General features: G+C 40.5%; 1 protein-coding gene across 1 annotated transcript in view; it reads right to left on the reverse strand.

Annotated features, from left to right (window-relative positions):
* TEK (TEK tyrosine kinase, endothelial) overlaps positions 1 to 16,033 on the reverse strand; it is a 29,406-nt gene extending 13,373 nt beyond the window's left edge. The window contains 7 exon segments of the mRNA XM_009864420.1: positions 1,066 to 1,212; positions 1,921 to 2,061; positions 3,156 to 3,287; positions 4,185 to 4,337; positions 5,725 to 5,835; positions 10,804 to 11,169; positions 16,018 to 16,033. Coding sequence (XP_009862722.1) covers positions 1,066 to 1,212; positions 1,921 to 2,061; positions 3,156 to 3,287; positions 4,185 to 4,337; positions 5,725 to 5,835; positions 10,804 to 11,169; positions 16,018 to 16,033 — 1,066 coding nt within the window.
* Positions 16,034 to 19,428: the final 3,395 nt, after the last annotated feature.

The following is a 19,428-nucleotide window of genomic DNA, read 5'->3' on the forward strand; positions in this document are numbered from 1 at the left end:
TCTCCAGACAGAACTTCAGAAAGGCATTACCAAACCGGGTCTAGGTGTGCAATGAACATAGGCAGCACAGCGTTTTGCTTCTCACTTCACTCATGTAAACATACACAAGGTCTAGGTGTGCAATGAACACAGGCAGCACAGCGTTCTGCTTCTCACTTCACTCATGTAAACATACACAAGGGTCACACGTACAAAAGCCAGCACTGTCACATTACTGTAAATATCAAGTGAGAAGGAACAAGCCCTGTTACCACTCCTTCCGTCCTGCCACCTCCATCTCTTTCTCACTGACACTCTAAGCACATAGAGTCTAGCTACAGCAGAACCATGCACACATTTTGTGCTGAATGTGTAGTATCTATCTGCTCACCACTTTTCCTGTTTATAAGAGCAGTCAGATCACAACAGTGTAGTGTGAGTGGTTACATCACAGTCTTATTCTCTGCTTGATTTTGCACCTGAAAGCTCTTAAAAGTTGACAATGGATATGTCACTTTTTTAGTCAAGCAGAAATAACAGATGTTGAGTGCATCTTATAAAATACCCCATGCAAACCTTTCCATGATCCAGAGATTCTGAATGAGACATATTCTGTTTTGCAAGCTTAACTCTTTCTCCAAGAGACAGAGCTTCTTTAAGCTCTGGGTTTGTCTTGGTGTCTCAGCCATCCGTTTCGGATCATGAGGCAGCTGGTATGGCAGTGTATGCAGATACAAAAGGGGCAGGTAGTGGTAAGGTACCATCAGCCTGTCCAAAAGCTGATCATGCAGGCAGGACATGCAGCTTCTGTCAGTGATTGATACCCAGGCCAGTGTCAAATCCTGTGAAATAAAGCTTGAAAATCTGCCTCTAATGAAACCAAAATCATAGGAAAATGTAGCATAGCAGCCTGCTAAATGCAGCATGTGGGAGCAGGGGCTTGAGTACACTGTACTGTGACACAGATGTACAGAAGTGTCTGTGTCCCTGGAATTGATAGATAGAGCAAGGACACCAGCTTGGAGTGGTAATGCTGCTCCAGCATGAAGATCTGTTTCAGTTACACTGGGAAAAGCCATTTACTACCGTGTTACCTTGCTTTACCTTCTTTTTCACATTGCAGACCATGCCATCCAAGGGAGCAGATGCAGCCCTTAAATCTGTCGCATGTCCCTCGATTGTGACAATTACATTTGAGCTTGCAATCCGACCCATAAAATCCAGGTTTACATTCTGCAAGTACATGTTTTTCTAGTTAGTGTAAAGGTACTGTAAAATGTCTTCCATTAGTTATCAGCCTCATACATCAGTTCTCCAGCAGGGTTTAGTTTCCTCAGTTGGGTTGAAACTATATGTATTAACACTAAATCATCCACAGAGCACCCTGAGAACACAGTGACATCAAAAACGTAGACCACATTTGCATCCATGCCTGCCATTTGTAGGCTTAGAAGCCATTGCTGAAGCTTATTTATTCTCCACTGTTTTTTCTCTTACACTGTGCAATAGTGTCCACAGTTAGGTCACTATTGAACAAAGTGGCACATATTCATAGAGGAAGGTGTGCTTTGTGTCCCACAGAGATTGCAGTGTAATTTAAATGAACAAAGCTGATTACGCTCAGCATTTCTCAGCAGTGGGTAGATGTTTGTCAACAAATTGCCCTGTTTGACTTGGAGAAATACAGCAGGACTGCAGTTGTTAGAGGATTTTAATCTCAGTAGAACTTCAGTTTGTTGCACAGAATAATTTGAATAGTGTACAACTTTACTGTGTCCTTCTTCTGAGAATCTGACATGGTCATCTGAGATGGGTAAATATCATTCCTCTCCAAAAGAATGTAAAAAGACCTGTCTTTTACTTTTCTCTGTTAGTCCCCTTCCACATATCCTGTGTGTATCACACTAAGGACTCCACCATCCCTCATATTTTTTACTATACCTTTATCACACTCTAGTCCCATCCATCCTGTGGCGCAAGAACAACCATATGGATCTGGTAGACAGAACATATAGTTTCTGCATCCATAGTTTTCTTTACAGCTCTCTTCACATGTTTTGCCAAATGTATTGGCTCCACAAGCTATTGATGGAAGAGAGAGAAAGAATAACCCAACAGCATTAAATGCACAAAAGAGCTAATACTTCTAATGATAAAGCTTTAAACAAGAGAAGACATGAATTAAAATTCAAAATAGCATTTTTACCATTCAGATACCAGATATATTGTCATCCATAACAACTCAAGCCAAGGCTGCAGAAACAAACATAACTTTCTCCCATGTGAGGATCCCTCAGCAGAGTACCCATTGCTTTGGATATGTGGAGACAGAACTTCAGCAATAAATCCAGCCTTTTTAGTACAAAATGGACAAATAGTGCCGAGAAAATAAAATATTCTTCTTAGAGATCAGCATGGATGAAACCGCCAAGCTCAAGGTTTTGTTCTTCTGGTGAGATCAGTGCTGCATTAGAGTGGTTCAGCCTACTTTAATAGCTTATCTCTACTTCAATAGCTTATCTCTACTATTGGCAGCACTGCAATTCAGTCAAAATATCAGGATATATATGTGGCATTGAACTCAAAAGTGGCTTGGAGAGATCAGAGCAATGGGATACCTGCTGTAATTCTTCCAGAAGCCAAACTAATTGTCACAGACAAGGATATGGGCAAACAGACATATATTGTTGGTTTGCCCCTATAGAGACAAATCGCCACAGAATCAGTTACAGAATTGATCATAGAATCATAGAATCACAGAACGATTTTGGTTGGAAGTGACCTTAAAGATCATCTAGGTCTAAACTCCCTGCCACGAGCAGGGACACCTCCCATGGATCATCTGGTCCAGCCTCTCGTGGGGAAAGGAGCCTAGATGAGATTATCTAGCACACTGTCTTAATGCGTATTGATTAATAAGAATTGGAAGCATTCTTCTTCCATAGCAATATAATCTTTACTAGGAGAAGAGGGAGAGAAGATAAATCACAGCTACGGGAACAGTAATTCAGGGTTCATCTCATCAAGCACTGTCCTGTCTCCAGCACCAGCTGTAAATGTTACACCTATAAAGTGTCAAGCATGGCTAATTCATTTGATGCTTTCATCAATAACCCCCCAACTTCTGCTACGGAGAACAAATTAATAAAAAATCTGTGAAAATAATATTTGCTTACCTTTCTCACATGTTTTTCCCATAAAACCTGGAGGACAGATGCATTCCCCAGTATCTTCATGACAAATGCCATTGTTCGTGCAGGAAGGGCAGTGGGAGCCGCAGGAAGGGCCCCATTTCTGAGCTTCACATCCTTTTATGGGAAAATATAGTGACATATTTGTTGTCTGTAACCAATCAAGTAGTACAATTCTTTTTAATTCAGACAATCAGCAAAATACATAAAAATATGATCCATATGGATGCCTAAAATCTGAGCCAACTGACATAATGTAAGGAATTTCTCTTTTCACTGTGGAAATGCCTCTATTTCTGGATCAGAACTGATGCAGTATTGCTAAGTAGCATCTTCAGGAAGAAGCTGAAAAAGTCTTCCCTCTTTTAAAACTAGAGATAAGGCTTTTTAGTTTGAAAATGTTGAGTTTGGAAGTTGAGAAAGATATGGTATTCAAGAATTTTATACTTGCAGCAGGGATCTGAGACCTGCAAGAGATCCAGGGGTCACCCAGAGCTGGCTGTACTGGTAGCAAGCCAGCAGGACCATGTTTGGCATCACTGGCATTGCACCAACATTGGGCAAGTCACGTAGTTTGTGAAGTTAAAATAATGCAAGCTAAAGATGATAAATCTTAGGATAAATGGGGTTTGGATGTAGCCCAACGTAGAGTACAGAGACATCTGAAAATTCCTATTTTGTGCTCAGACTCGCATTTCATAATCATGAGACATGCAGCACCATCTTCTTTTTTCATTCTTATTTGTTTTTTGAAAAGCTGAGATGCTGAGAAAAGAGCTAGGTGTCCTGGCAATAGCTAAGATTAATTGATCCTAAATCTGATTTCTTTTTTTCTCCCTCAGCTGCTTAGAACAGTGTCAACTTGTACCGAAGAGCCTTGGGAGAAAATGTCTTCAGACATAAGCTGATGGCGGTTTACGCCAATAAAGATTTTGGCTTATTTGGGCACAGTAAAATTTTATTTCAGATTCATTATGACTTTAAGTAATCACCGGCACATGTTAGACAACTTACGTCTTACAATAAGCCTTGTATAAGCAGAAGTAAAGAGGTTTCCTCCTATATATCTGGCAGAGTAAACCCCTGCATCCTGTGGCTGAACTTGACGATAGGAGACTTCGAGCTCCCCTGGCACTTCGTGCCTGGGCACAGAGTGGATGAAGGAACCTGAGGAACACACAGACATGACAGACAGGAGTCACTCTTCCTATAGACAGAAGTGGATTTGCATTGGTCATTGAGGAAGGACAGCTGGGATGAACTAAGCAGCAGAATCTATTAGTTATTAGTTTACTGACAGCTCTTCAGCTGTACTAGGTTTTGATAACTGGAGCAATGCAAGAAAAAAGGAAGCTAGATCTTGAGGAGATTTAGTAAATGAATGCGACAAATAACTTCACCTTCAGTGTTGCTTTACAGGAATGTTGCTAAGTGTACAGCGGATAAAGGTGTTCTCTTTGTTTCTTGGCCTTTCCTGAAGTGAGGGTGATGATCTGTGAGGAGTCTAATCTAGCTGGATGTAGCCAAATAGAAAATGAAACCCAGATCCTGTTTAGTCTGAGTAGCACAAAGATTTACTCAACAGACCAAAGCTGGAAGAATAAAAGGGATTTTTCTGAAACTGTGGGACTTTTCTTTTTTTTTTTTATATTTTGAGTTGCAATCTGCAAAAACAACCCTGGCAGCAAAGTATGTAAAAGACTTAAGCTCACAGTCTGTTAGCAAGGTTCAGTTTTTGTGGCTTGTTTTCCAAGATGGCATGTGTTATGGCCAGTATCTTAAAGCAATCTTGTTTAGCAGAAGTTGCATCCTCCAGACAGCCTTTGTGAGGGTCTGCAAGGGGAAGGTGGTGCTTTAAATGACTAAAGTCAAAGACTGCAACCATTAAGTATAACAGGACAAGTATTTTCTCTTCTTTGCCATCTGCTGTATTGGGAATCCTCAGGGATGATATTTCAGTTGCAACCTCAGGTAGTGAACTGGACCTACTGTCCAGAGTCATTGTTAATTTGAGGCTGTTTTCACAAATTTACAGCTGGAATCCCAGCTACGGCAGCACCATAGGATAAGCACTCCTTGCCTTTCTAATAGCAGATTTCTAGTGCTTAATTTCTTAGCCTGAGAAGAACACCATGGAAGCTAAATGGCCTCTAAAGGCCATTTGAAGAAGCAAAGGTATGTACTTGAAAAGCAGTAGAAATGCAAAGGAAGATGCAGTAGGCCCACACAGGCCTTCACAGTGCCACATTTTTATCTTCTTTTCAGGAAAAAAGTAGGTTAAAAACAGCCAGGCAAATATATGAAATACATTCAGGGATATAGAAGGAAATAAAAAAGGAAAATGAGAAACAACGGTTTTGGCGTTCTGGTGGAGTAAGAACAGGTCAGATCAACATTATCAGATATGGCAAATGGTCCTTTAGGGTACGTTAAGTGCATGAAGAATTATATTGCTCCAGTTGCACAGCATGGGCATTGTCAGAAATTAAACAGTTACGTGGCACTTGATGAGAACAATGATAGCAGGAAAAGACAAAAGACAGAAGTTGATTACCATTTTTGTAGATCACTGCATCTTCCTCTTTTGCTGCCATTCTGATGAAGGAAATATTCACGTGCTCTCCTCTATTTGCTGTAACAGTTAATGCCACCGGGTGGAATGAGGCTGAAAACAAGACAAAAGTATTGGTTAAATGGCAAGTTATTGTCTCTACCTGGTCTCTAGGCCAAAAGCTAAGAATGGCTTATAGCATGACCTTGACTTAGATTTTGACATTTAAATTTCCCTAGAGTATACACTGACATTTGATCACCAGCAACCTCCATTCCATGTTTTTGCAAAGACAGGACTCACCTTAGTGCTGAAAACACAGACTGCCTCTAGAACCTGGGGCATGAAATTTTTTTTTTAAATAAATTTTGTCTGGGTAACTGGACACACTTCCTAAGTAGGAGCTCCAACTGGCTGTAAAACACTTTCCCAAGTTTCTTCATCCCTTGAGACATTTTTAAAGCAGACTGGATAAAGTACTGGAAAAATGTATTGTAGGGAACAAGTTGTCACTGACCAATAAATGCCCTGAGTGACTGATCTTTTCTTCTGTTTAAAATTCACAGTGCAGAACAGTCAAGATAGTTCAGGAGACCACAATCTTGCAGGGTCTGGAGGAGAGGCAGTAAGGTAGAGTAAGTCTGTGCTTGTGCTCTCTATAAATACTAAGAGTGTTGGCTTGCACTGAGAGCAAAACAAAAAAACATTCACACACAGTGGTATTCATCTGAAAATGTGGCTCAATTAAAATAAAAATTCTGTGTGAGGAACTGCCCAGATCAGTGATTTTTTTCAATTTTCCATCCAAGAAATTGAAATTAATATCCCTGTTTAAATAGAAAAGTACTTTTATAAATTTGTTACAGTTCCTAATTTCAGACAAAGAAAAAAGTGGTAGATAGAGGGATTCTCACCTTTTTTTTTTTGCCTGTTTTCATCATTACTAGTGGAAAGAAGATAATTTGGAAAGGGACAGAAAAATCTCAAGAAATAGTACCTTTTGAAACCAGTGAAATGATAATTTTAATTATAATTTTCCTTTGAAAGAAGTTAGAAGTTAGGGATGCTTCCTTCTATTTAATTGGCAAAATGCAAAGGAAAGCTGTCAGGATAAAGTCAGGTTTTCTGACCATTTTTAGCTCTGGGTTTTTAATGCCGTACAGCCATTGACATGTCATATGGCAAAACAAAATTACAGAAACTCTTCTAAAATTAGGTAAAGCTCACTTCCAAGTGTTCAGCTCTTTATCAGAGTGAGAATGTTACACCTTTGTACTTTTTCTTTTAGAGCACCCAGAGGAGTGAGGCAGCCCCTTTTCTCTTTCTGTTTCTGAGGCTGGTTAGCCTCAGATTTCCTCCTGTGTAAGTCTCTGCTGGGCAAGCCCATTCTCTTCTCTGAGCTCCTGGGAACGCAGTTTGGCTGCCACCTGCCCTTTCCAACCAGAAAACCCACCTGAATCTCAGCTGGAAGAAATCCTTGAAGAGCCATTCGTGTCCCTAGTTAGCACAGGTTCCATTTCTATTAAAGTCACAGTTAGGTCACAGGGAATAATTTGTTTAATGAGCACATAAACAAGTTAGTATGAACTGGTAGACAACTTTTTCATTAGAAAATTGTCTTTTATCTATAGTCATGCCTCTCTTTTTTTAGCTCATTCTTAGAAAATTGTCAATAAAGTACATTTTGGTTCATACCAATGGTTGCAGAAATCAGATCTGGAGTCTGTGACTGAAATTTGGTGGCAGAGAAATACCCATAGACAGGATCGGAAAGCAGATATAAAATGATTAATTAACTTTTTGTTACAGTATGTATCTAACAGAGCCTTAACAAATGAGCAGGTAGATGCTGTATCAAAGTTCGTATGAGACTGAAACTGTCTTAGTACCTCTACAATATTATTTTGTAAAATCTGAGGGGGAAAAAGGGGTACTGTTCTTGCAGCATTTGACAAAAGAGTCTAAATACTTGCAATTCAGAATGACATTTTAATAAAAAATCAAAATGTTCGTGTTATGTGGTGTAAAATTAAAGAAAATTTCAGTAAAAATGAAGACATTTGTATCAATCCAAGCCAACCTCTCTCCTAAAATTGTATGCCCTTGAGAATTTTGACATTTTCATGCTCTAAGCCTCTGCCACATGTTTTCATTCCTTTGTAAGTGGTATCCAGTTTCCTTCTGCATGACACTAAGAACATGCTTGTGAATCTACTGATTCTTTGCTGTTTCACCTAGGCTCTGATATCTGCACTTACATCTTGGAGAAACATAGAAGTCTAATATAGAATAATGAAATAAGATCTCATTAGAGACAGCCAAACAAAAATCGAAAGCAGTTCCAATGTACTGTAAGCTCCTAAGTTAGAAGTTGTTTATGAACAACAAAAGCATCATAAAAATCATGATCTATTTAGGAAAAGAAAATTCAACAGCTTACACCAAAATGAATTGCTACTTGCAAATAGCAATAGCAAAGTCTTTTAGTTGCAGTGGGCTTTGGACCAAATTTAGTGAGGCATAGTTAGTTGTTCTAACAAGACATTAAACTTCCATGTTCCCGTTTTCTTTTCTTTGTATGCTGTTTAGCTTAACCACAAGACTTTTGCTTCGGAGTATTGTTGCAATAGAAAGGAACACACACTCCCTGGTGGGCTCAGTTCCAACATATTTTTAGATTGCGACTTGTATTTCATGATTTCACATGGTGAGTGTGCCAATTCCTTATAGAGACATAATGAACTGAGTTAGTTCATTATGGCAGGGCAAATGGCACAGTGCTCTGCCACTAACATTTCCATTATTGTCCCTCTGCCTGCTCTAGAGTGTTTCTGTGGGGAAGAACCAGTTGTATATATAAAAATACACTTTTATTGTGCAGACAAATTGCATATACTGTATTTGATTAGATGAAGAACAGGCTATATGGTGTTCTATTCGAGGTATGTGTGCCCTATACAGGACCAGCACTACTCCCTATGCATATATAAAGCATAATCTGTTCCCACTTGCCACATGTATGAATATTACATGTATAAGTATAATGCTTCAATATAAAGAACTCAGGAAAATGGAGTTGTTACTTTCAGAATGACACAAGCGTAGAGCAAAGCTCGGAAGTGAGCCTGTTTTCTTTCTGTATGACACAGTAAGAACCTTCACTGTATCTGCATATCTGATAATAGGTACATAATAACGCAGACTACAGTTCCCACTGAATGTCTAGTGCGTGTTCCAGCAGCTTCTGGCCCTGAGGTTGCAGAACAGTGGCTAGATTTTCAGAAGTTCTGCTCCTTCCTGTCCCTTTTGTGTCCGCAATGGGAAACTGCACATTTCAACTCTTGCTCAGTTTTCAGAGTTGAAAAACACATTCTGCCTTTAAAAACTATTCAGGCAGTAAAGGGGAAAAAGGGCTGTTTTCCTACTGCAGATGCTTTGCCAAACCTCACAGTCCTTCACTGACCTCTTCTTCCTCTTTCTGGCTTTGAGAATTTCTGTTGCACCTCTTTCTCACCCATCTAGTCTCATCAGATTATACTCATTCACTGACAAATCGCTAGTGCAAATTTTGTCTGTGAAAGATTTTGCAGAGAAAATTTGAGAAATGGATTCAAATGCAGAAGTGATTCAAAGAAATCTACCTGCTGCTGGCATGAATGTTGTGTTGTTTCTGGTTGGGACAACTTCTGTCACACAGGAAGCTCTCAAAGTTTGATTAATTTAAATTCTCTGCTCCTAAGTCTAGAGATACCAAGTGCAAAATCTGATTCAGAAGACACTCTTCCACATCTGGATATTGTTCTGCCCAACAGCCAGAGATGTGTTTGGCTCACTGGAATTCTGCCACATACAGGGCCACATTGGCTTTCCATGACTATTGTTTTATCTCCTCCTCATTGCAGCCTCCTTTGAAACAATGGAGTTGTCAGCCTGCATCAGCAAAGCTTTCTGGTGACCACTCCAACCCTTCAAAGACCACATTTGGTCAGAAAAAACATGAGATAAAGACAAATGCACTTGTCCTGCCCGCCTTGCTTCAAATGCTACGAAAGTAAAATAAATAAATAAACACTACCTGTAGCTCAGACAATTGAAAAACATCTTGTTCTAAATTTGCTATGTAATTTCAGAAGATACCAGCAACTATACTTGCTCTTACTAAAACCTTATAATCTTGCTTTATAAGGTCTTCTCACAGACAAGCTGCCATGGCACAAAATATTAACGAAATCTAATAAAAATCATCTGCAGTTTTGAAAACTTGATTTGATGCAGAAAATAAGCCAAAATTTCTATTTCTTGTACTTTTCAGTAGTTTATGGGGATCTCTGCTCTGGAACTTGTCCCAGAAGTTCATTTAGGTCCAGCAACACTCAAAATTTTGCACATAGGAAAATGTGTCTTGAATGGCTTGAGTACCTTGGAAATCCTGCCTTCTCAGCCTACCATCTCCCTGACGTAATTGCTTTTTCTAATATGCATAGCCTTAAACCCATGATCAAGTAAATAGTGAAATCCATAGTGGATTTTTGTGAATAACCTTCTTAGATTGTGGAAAACAGGATACAGACTCCGCAGACTTAATGTAGCTGATCTGTGGCTTTCTGTAGGCAGGTATCGTCTAGGCTCAGGTGGCCCATTCATTTAAAAAAAATCACAAAAATAAAAGAAAAAGGATAGCAATGCTTAGATATATACGTCTCAGACCTGTCAAGACTTTAAGATGGAAGTGTGTTATCAAGTGGGGGGTGTGAAAAGCTGAGTGTTATCCCATTGGGTCAGTGAAGTCAGTACTTACCTGATTTGCCACCTGACTCTGTGTCCCTGGAAGCAGCCAGATACAGGCAGAATACCTATAGATGTCTGACTAGCTTCCATGAGGAAATGACTAGCAGCTAGTATTGACCAGCTGTCTCTGCACTTCAGAAAAATAACACGGGCTTGAGCCAAGTCTATTTTTCTTTGCTCCAGACTGCCTCGCCTGCTCTGGAGCCACATTTGTGCTGGCCCCTGTCAGCCAGGGATGACTGCCAGTCTGCGAGCAGTGAAATGCAAAACTCAGATCTGAGCATCATACAGTACCTCCCAGTGGCATCTTCATGGTGTGTATCCTTGTCACCTTGTCCTTGAGCTTCCCCTCACAGTAATATGCTCCAATAGTTTCACTAGCCTGCTCCCTCTTCCACACCACCGTTTTGGCTGTTGCTCTCTTCGAATCCTCATTAACCTCCAGTGGCTCCCGGTGCTGGTTGGCCACATCCTCCTGGTCTCGGTCGATGGTGATGGACTCACGGGAACGCCACTTGGAAGTGATGCAGATCAGCGATGTCTCAGAATTGCCCACCAGAGGGAATGAATTGATCAGGATAAGGTCCAGTGCTGCTTCCACTTTACCTAAGGAAAAAAGCAGTAAGCGAAGAAGTGTTACTGCAGAACTTGAGTGTGTGGCTGATCAAACCATCAGACAAGCTGCTTCATGCAGTGCTCCGTGTTTCCCTGGCTGGTGTCTTGCACAGCTTTTGTGCAAAAAAGCAAGGCTCTAGGTTAACTATTCTGCTATGTTGGCTTTAGGATTTACTTTTTATGTCATAAACAGATGGAGTTTGTTCTTCTCGGAAGAGGAAATAGGCCTCTCAACCTTGTGAAATTTCTTTAAAGAGCTGTTTGAGAAGCCCAAGGAAAATCATGGTTTTCAGGAGCAGATAGATCCTTCAGGAGTTATGCCTCGAGTACGATGCTTTGGCGGTAACAGTTAGATCGTAAGATTGTTAGTTTAATAGTGTCTCTTTTATGTCCTTTACACATATTTAATATGTATGAACTGATGTAAAGCAGACACATATTTCAGATATTGGAATGGGTAGTACTTTGAACACTTTGAGTACTCTTTTTAGCTCTTTTATGAATTTGGATTGATGATTTCATAGTCATTCATATGTTAGCCATTTGAAGCCCCAACAGCCAGTGGCAAGAATAATGGCACAAAGAAACTGTCTCAGAAGAAAACTTTTCTCAAAACAGCAGCACTAGTAAAGCCATTTTTTATGAAGTTATGTTTAAATACATTGAAGTGGCTCCTTTTTACCAACAGAGCTGCCAGAAATACATGGAGATGAAAGTTTTCTGAAAATGGTAGACATAAGCCTAATTAAAACAGTCTCTGGCAGAGTGCTACAGAATTAGTTGTTCAAACACACATAGCAGGAGGGAAATACAGCGCTCCTATAATCAACAGTTTGCAAATAGCAGGCGTTTCCCTTAATTCTTGAAATCCAGAGTAAGGAGAAGGGAAACAGTGACATTTTTTCCAGCTGAAACAGGAAGAATAATTGATTTCTTTTAATCTTCACCCCTATTTTCCTGCTTGGGATACAAGTGTATTTTGTGTTTACACAGAGAGACACAATATTCAGTGCCACTCAGCTTCCAAGTGTTTCCCTGGTTGGAAGGAAGGGGTATAGTCTGAGATAAGGGGGGTCAAAAGGTCTTAGAGCTGACTGCAGCCTTTGCGTGTGTCACTGGTGCTCGGGGCCAAGGGAGGAGCTCCTCCTCTTCTTTCAGTGCCAGCAGCCACTCTGGGGACTGAAGTATCTTGACAGCACGCTGATGGTCTCCACACCCAGCCAGTCTGCCGCAGTTACCACCCTGTAATGTGCCAGCTCAGATAACTTGCAGTTACATAATGGAGAAGAAAAAGTTTTGGAAAGGATGCGACAGCCATCAAAGTAAATATTGCATAAAGGTGCAGGTCAACAAAGTCAATTCATCCTGCTTCACATTACAAAAATAAATCCTTTGAACAAAGCTGAAGGAGCATGCAATAGAAGTGAGGCCAGGCTCATGCATTCATTTCATAAGGCATTTATCTCAACATTTTTATGTTTATACCAGGAACATCTGTGCTCTTAACAAGGGTCTGAAGCATAAAATGAAGGTAGATGTAACTCAACAGTCACCAACATAGAAAGCAGAAGGACGACTTCAGTTTGTAGCAGCAAGGATCACATGCTCTGCAGAGATATCCTTAAAATCATAAACTACAAGGTCCCGATTTCTAAAAACTTTTGAGAAACTCAGAATCAAATCTAGATCCAAACTCTGTGACTTGACATGATTATCTGTGTTAAGGTCATGCAGCTTGCTGCAGATCCAAAGTGAAATATTGTGATGTTCCTGCCTAGCTCGCAAAGGGCACAGAGCTGCAACTCTCTTCCCCGTACAGAGGTATGGGCCCAGGCTGCCGCGGTCGTTCAGAGGATAACTGCTCATCCAGGGCTCCAGTTCCATTTCTCTGGCATATCTCTGTTTCACTGACTTCCAGCACAGATTAAAGGTGAAAATAACAACTACTTCTCAACCTTTTAATACACTGAGGAAAAGTGGTAGGAGAAGTTTGAGTTTTGAGGACCAGATTTCATGTGGCCTTTGATCCCTATGCAAGACGTATCAAAGCAATATCGTATCAGACTCAGGGCATTTACTGCATTAATTTTCTGTTTCCCTGTAGTAATATAGATCATGTAAACAAGGTGTAGCACAACCATAACGCAGGCATGTTGCTTATTTACACCTATAATTATTCCTGATCAAACAAAATCAAGACTCTGGTGGTTGGATAATGATCTGATTGATTGTCTAAATAGAGGTGGGTTTTTTTGTCATATTAAACACTGCAGAGTAACCCAGACACGTGTGTGAGACAGATGGATCACAAGTGGAGTTCCTGTCTTTCTGTAGAAACACTAGAAAGCCCTTTTGCATTTAAGAGAGAGTTAGATCTATGCAGAAGTATGGAATCATGTGTGTGATTTGGTAGCTAAGGTTTCACAGCTGGAATATATTGCAAGCAGAAACTAAAATACACCAAAGTGAAAATTTTGCACTAAGAAAAGCCATGCTTTGGGTGCATTTTGAAAAAAATAATACACAAAAGCCAAAAAACCTCAGAACCCTAGCAGCATGTTGACTTGAAGGCAACTGACTCATTCAACTCATAATGTAGCAGGACTGGCATTTTAAAGTCAGCCTAAGGACTCTGAGGTGAGAGGAACTGCTGCCCTAGGACTGTGGAAAAAACAAGATAAGTGTAAAATACACATATGCTTTATGCTTAAGTTTTCCTACAGCATCTCTTTCTGGTAATGCACTTTAACCAAACTGTCCTCTCCCAAAAGGGGAGGACAAATAGACTCTTGAAAGAGCCTCAAATAGATGTGCCCAAATAGACTTCTTGCAAATTCTTTTTAATTCATCTGCAATTACTTTCAAGGGCTGATTTTCTCTTTCTTCAATTAAAGCTTTAATTTCAAAAAACCCTCACTTCTCATTGCCTTGTCTGGCAAAATTTAGACAAATTTTAGCCATGATGCTAATGAATAAGTTAATGCTTGATTATGTAAGGAACAAGTAAGGACAAGAGAATCTAGCTCCCTCAGAAAAGTACAAAAAATACAGACAGGAAACACCATGTCCCTGTGCCAGTGATAATCCTCTGTGCTTCCTTGAAACATCCTTTAACTCCTGCCCTTGTCCTTGAAGAACCGACCTTCTCAGGAAGGCAATTTGCTGTGTGTGCAAATAGGCTTTGAGAAGAGAGAGCACTGGTGGAGGCTGGTGCTGGAAATGGGAGACCCCATGTTGAGCAGATTCATCTCCCGGTATTTATAACTTGCACTCATTATAGTGCAGTGCTCTGAGCTCTTCCAACACAGAGAAAATGTCATCCGCTAAAATAGTGGTTTTAAATAATAGCACACGCACTATAACCCAGAGGGCAAAACGAATGCAAGGAGATCTGAAGTTCCACTTGGTCCACTCTGAACCACAGGACTGTGCTTTCTCTCGCTGGGTGACACCTGGCTGTACCTTTCATAGCTTCTCTGTGACATATTTGCCTGGGCAAGTTGTGTTGAACAGAGGATAAGTGTGTACCGTGCTGTCTCTGTAGCCTCCGCGTATTCTTGTTTCCTGCCCAAATGCTACTCACACAGGCACAGGGTCACCACATTTTCTGTGCTGCATCACACCAGCAAAACTCATGAAGGCCAGCTGGAAGAAACGGCTCTCAGAAATTCTCTGGAACACATCCCAGACACAGGCCTGATCAAAGAGCAAGAATGTCTCTGATAAAGTTTAAAACATGACTTCCCTAGATCAGAATCCTTCTGCTTGAAAGAACGAGATTTTAATTTACTACAGACCTAACCTGCTAAATAGCTTGCACCTCAGAATATCTCATTGTGTCTTGTTTTGTAGGTACAAACTGCACGCCAGATTAAAGGATGTTTACTAATCTATTTGGGAATACACATGTCAACCAGGTAAGCAATTGTGCTGAAAAAATATAGAATTTGATTAATTCTTTGTGAAGTACTGAATAAATTACATCCGTTTTTTTTAAAAAAATAATTAATTAGTTAGTTTGGAAGATAATAAGGAGGATAATAATGCAAGTGAAAAATGAAGAAGTTAACAAAATAGAGACTCAACCTCAATGTCTCCTCTTTCTTAAAAAAAAATTTAAAAAAAAAATAATTTAAAAATAGAATACTCCTTACATAATATTAAAGCTAGTCAGAACCCCAAAACATTGGCTGTCTGGGGATATTTCTCATATGGAGAAGGGAATATATACCACACCAAAATTTGGCAATCTTGATTTCCCCTTTTACTGTGCACACAACATTTCTCATATTAATCTTGGTTAATTTTTGTTTGTTCTCTAAAAAAGTAAATAATTTTGGAGGGATTTGAAATCACATATTCAATGATTTCAGGGCTCAATAGTCTTCTAGTGTCCTGTAAACTTAACGTGGGACACAAGATAGCAGCAGCCCAGGTAGTTTCTTCCAGTGAGTCAAGTTCTCCTCTGACAGCTCAGTCCTCCACAGGAAAACAAAACTGGTATTATTATTACCCAAACAGATTAAGATTCTCTGCCAAATAGCAGCTGCAGCAAGGCAAAAAAAAAGAAAGAGACTGAAATGTTGCTGAGAAACAGCTGAGAAGGTAGAAAAATAAAACAGTTTTCCAATAAAAAACTTTCTTGTTGTCGATGGAAAGAACCTGACTGCTTGTATCTCACGTGGTGCTACTGGGCAGCTGTGGGACAGCTCAAACACGGAAACTCTTGGAAACAGGGCATTATTTGTGCAGGGAAGGTGTTGTGAAACTAATGAGAAACAAAAAATCAGTGAATGAACATCACTTTGCTACCTAGTAGTAGTGGGAGAACCAGAGGACTATTGTGAAAAATAAAACAGTCTGTCAGGGCTAGCAGGGTTAATGGTTTCTTACAGGCATCCTGCGACATCTTGAGCAGTTGAAGGAAATGAAACCGCCCTCTTGTACAACAGAGTGTAGTTGCTTTATCTACATTTATGCTGTTTCATAGCCCACCAAAGCAATCTTTTAAGATGGAAAAGCTAGGAAAAAACCCAAACCACTCCAACTGCGGCTTGTTTAGGCGTTTCCCAGCGAGGGTGCCTAAATGTGTATGTAACCAAAATGTATAAAGACAATTTCAGTCTCTTTGGGTCTGGTTGAACATAGACAAGTAAAGTGAAAACAACATATCAGAAGAAATTGGTTGCTGAAAAACAAGCTGACAATGTGCTAAATAACGCTGAGAATGGGTGACTGATGTAGCAAACCTTGGGTAGGACAGGCTCGTAATTCAGCTACATCTGGCAGGATTTCGCGCTAGCCAAATATGGGTACCACTGCCAAGAAAGTGCATGCAAGTAAGAGTAAATATATCCATAACAAGGGTCGTCCTCATAAGTTGCATTATGAAGCTTCCATGTATACTGCATATGTGTACTGTGTGTTGTTTGTGTGCATATGCCGAGCCGAGGTGTGCAAAATAACATAGGTAATGACTTACTCTTCGCAGGATATACCAGTGCACACGACACGCACAAGGTTGACAGGCTGGAAGTGCCTGGCTGCTGGCTGCTGGATGGATGTACTCTGCCACATTCTTGCCTGTACGGTACCAGACCCTCACTTGGTCACTCATTTGTCTGAGCAGAGTTGGGGGAGATGTTTCTGGTGCTAAGCTCACTTTGTGACTAATGAGGCTGAGGTCCCTGACCAGTGGCAGTCTGCGATGGACAGCCAGGAAGTATGACAAGAGGAAATCGCCAGCACAATCAGAAGTGCAGATGGAACTGCATTGTCAGGAGATACTTGTTATACCCCAAAGGGGAAATTAACCAAGCCACTTCATTAGACAGGCTGACACAATGCGAAAAGTAAATAAATACCAGGCAAGCAAAATACTAAACAAAGCAAAAAATTTATATGCATTGTCCTTAAATTACAGAAATGTAATTTGTGAACCTGTCTTTAAAAAAACCTTTCAGAACTTAGCAAATGCTTAATATCTTCACATGCTAAAAGTGTGTGCATCTCCTAGTGATTAATTACAAAACGAATTTTGATTATTTTTTTTTTACTTCTTTATGATACGACCCTTGTTCAACACTATTAGTCCATGTTCTTAGTTTGGGTGTTAGTTGGAGAGCAGTTGCCAAATCTGTACCATGAGAAATAATAATCATTTTTAAACTCCTTACAGGAAAATTCAGACACAGGCTGGTTCTTTGCTATGTGCCTCCACTGCTACCGCAGTGAAAGAGCATCCTATATACACTGCTTATATCCTATATATCCTGCCATGGCTACAGGTTAGGTACAAAGTTCTTCATTGCAATTTCTCTAAGATTTTCCTCTCTACAGTCCCAGACAGATCTTGCATCACTGTGAGAGCTGACCATGGAAGTACGTATCTGTCTCACACAAGTGGTACCTGCACTTTTGGTAGACTTCTTCTGTGCCTACCCAACGCCCTTCACACCGCAATGACTTCTTGTTCCTCCATGGAGAGCCAAACAGGGTTTTTGTGTGTTTTAGAGATAGGTCTGGGCCAAAGCTTAAGTCTATGTGATCGACAGAGAACAAGTTTCCAACCCTGGTGATTATTGGGTGTACATGAAGAAACTCCACATCTTCCCTGCCCTGAAACCAGCTGCTCAGCTGCAGCCAGTTTCTCTGACTTCTCTGCTCCCTTTTGTCCACCTAAATCCTTCCAGATGAAATTCTTGCGGGTGTCAGACCTCCTCTGCAAAATGTTACAGCTTTGTTTTTCTTTAGTTCTTTAGTTAGCTTGGAAGATAACCAGGAGGGAAATAAAATTTCAGCAAAAAAAGCAATCAATCCAATCAGCTTAGTTATGCCTAAATTCCCAAAGAATCAAATATACATGTATGAAATATGTATCTAAACCAACAGCATATGCTAACACTTGCAAATGCAGTGTGATTTCATTTCACCCTTTCAGATTTGGTTCCTCTGGGTCTGATGCAACCCTTTCTTGCTCCTGACTGCTTCCAGCTGCTGAAATGGCCTTTGAGAGCACAGCCCTCCTGAGGAGGGCTCTACCTCTCACTAGGTCTGAACCAGGCACAGATTAAAATCAAGCTGTAAAGCTGCAAACCAGAAGCACTGCAGAGATTCAGCCCACTTTTATAACTCCGTGTAGGAAGGGTGGCACAGAGCTGCCTGCCCAGGCTAGAGATGTCGGGTTTGGCTTCCAGCTGCAGAGCCAGAGAGTGATGAATTGGGCCACAGCTGGAACTTTTTTCTTTGCAAACATATAGCCAACAACGGAACTGAAACACAACAGCTTTTCAACTCCCACGGGGCAGATCCATCAATTTTGTAGTCATGATCGTCCCAACAGAGCTGTGCAGCAACACCACCACTCAGCAGCCAGAGATTCCTCCCGTGACTCCTGCGGCAGGCACGGTGTTTCTGGGGGAGATGATGGCTGCATCTCATCAAAGTCTAAACTCCACATAAATTTCAGATTCATGGAAAAGACACCAGGATGTTGTTCCCTCTGGGTAGATAACCTAAGCGTGGCAGGCAGATGCAACGGCTGGGTCTCACAGATGAAATACCCCTCAGGAACAAGGAAAGAAATCAGTTTTTAAATTACTCTTGCAGTTCACACTAGTAGGCTGATAGTTTAGGTGTCTGACAGGTTGTGTGTCAATGTAATGCCTAGTTCAGCACAGTTTTGAAATACCTGATTTTAAAAGCTCAAATGTGAGCTTTTGGGTCCTCTGCCTTGGCTGTGGGAGGCTGAGAACCTCGACACCGCAGCCATAGCTCAGGTCATTTGAGGCTCAGGTGCCATTTTGCTCTGATAACAGCAGGTTTGAAGATGCTCACACAGCCCTTCTCCCTTTAGCTATGGGAAGAAAGACACTGCCACAGGCATGTATTAACCAGAGGTTATTATGGGTTTTCTTTAGGCTGAGTTAAGCTTTACAAGAGAATGTCCTCAAATAGAATTATCAGAACTTTCTAGTCTAACCAAAAATTATGATTTGCTGTAATTTTGAAGAACCTTCAGCATCATATTTGTGGTTGCACCTCTGGCAATGTATGCTAAGATCTGGTTAATTTTCTGAATATGTAAATGATCCACATAATAATGACAACATATACAATTTTATTTTTTTATAACACCTACCAATCCCACAGAAATTGGACTCATCAACAGGGATGATGGAAAGCTACTACTGAACACCACTGCACTGTTAGCTCCACTGTTGCCCTTTCTTAAAAGGCTAATACAACTGTTTAAGTCTTTTACCATATATGGGTCCAGCAGACAAATCACACACAAGAAAATAA

This window comes from Apaloderma vittatum, unplaced genomic scaffold (assembly GCF_000703405.1).
Source record: "Apaloderma vittatum isolate BGI_N311 unplaced genomic scaffold, ASM70340v1 scaffold5482, whole genome shotgun sequence".
NCBI classification, from domain to species: Eukaryota; Metazoa; Chordata; class Aves; order Trogoniformes; family Trogonidae; genus Apaloderma; species Apaloderma vittatum.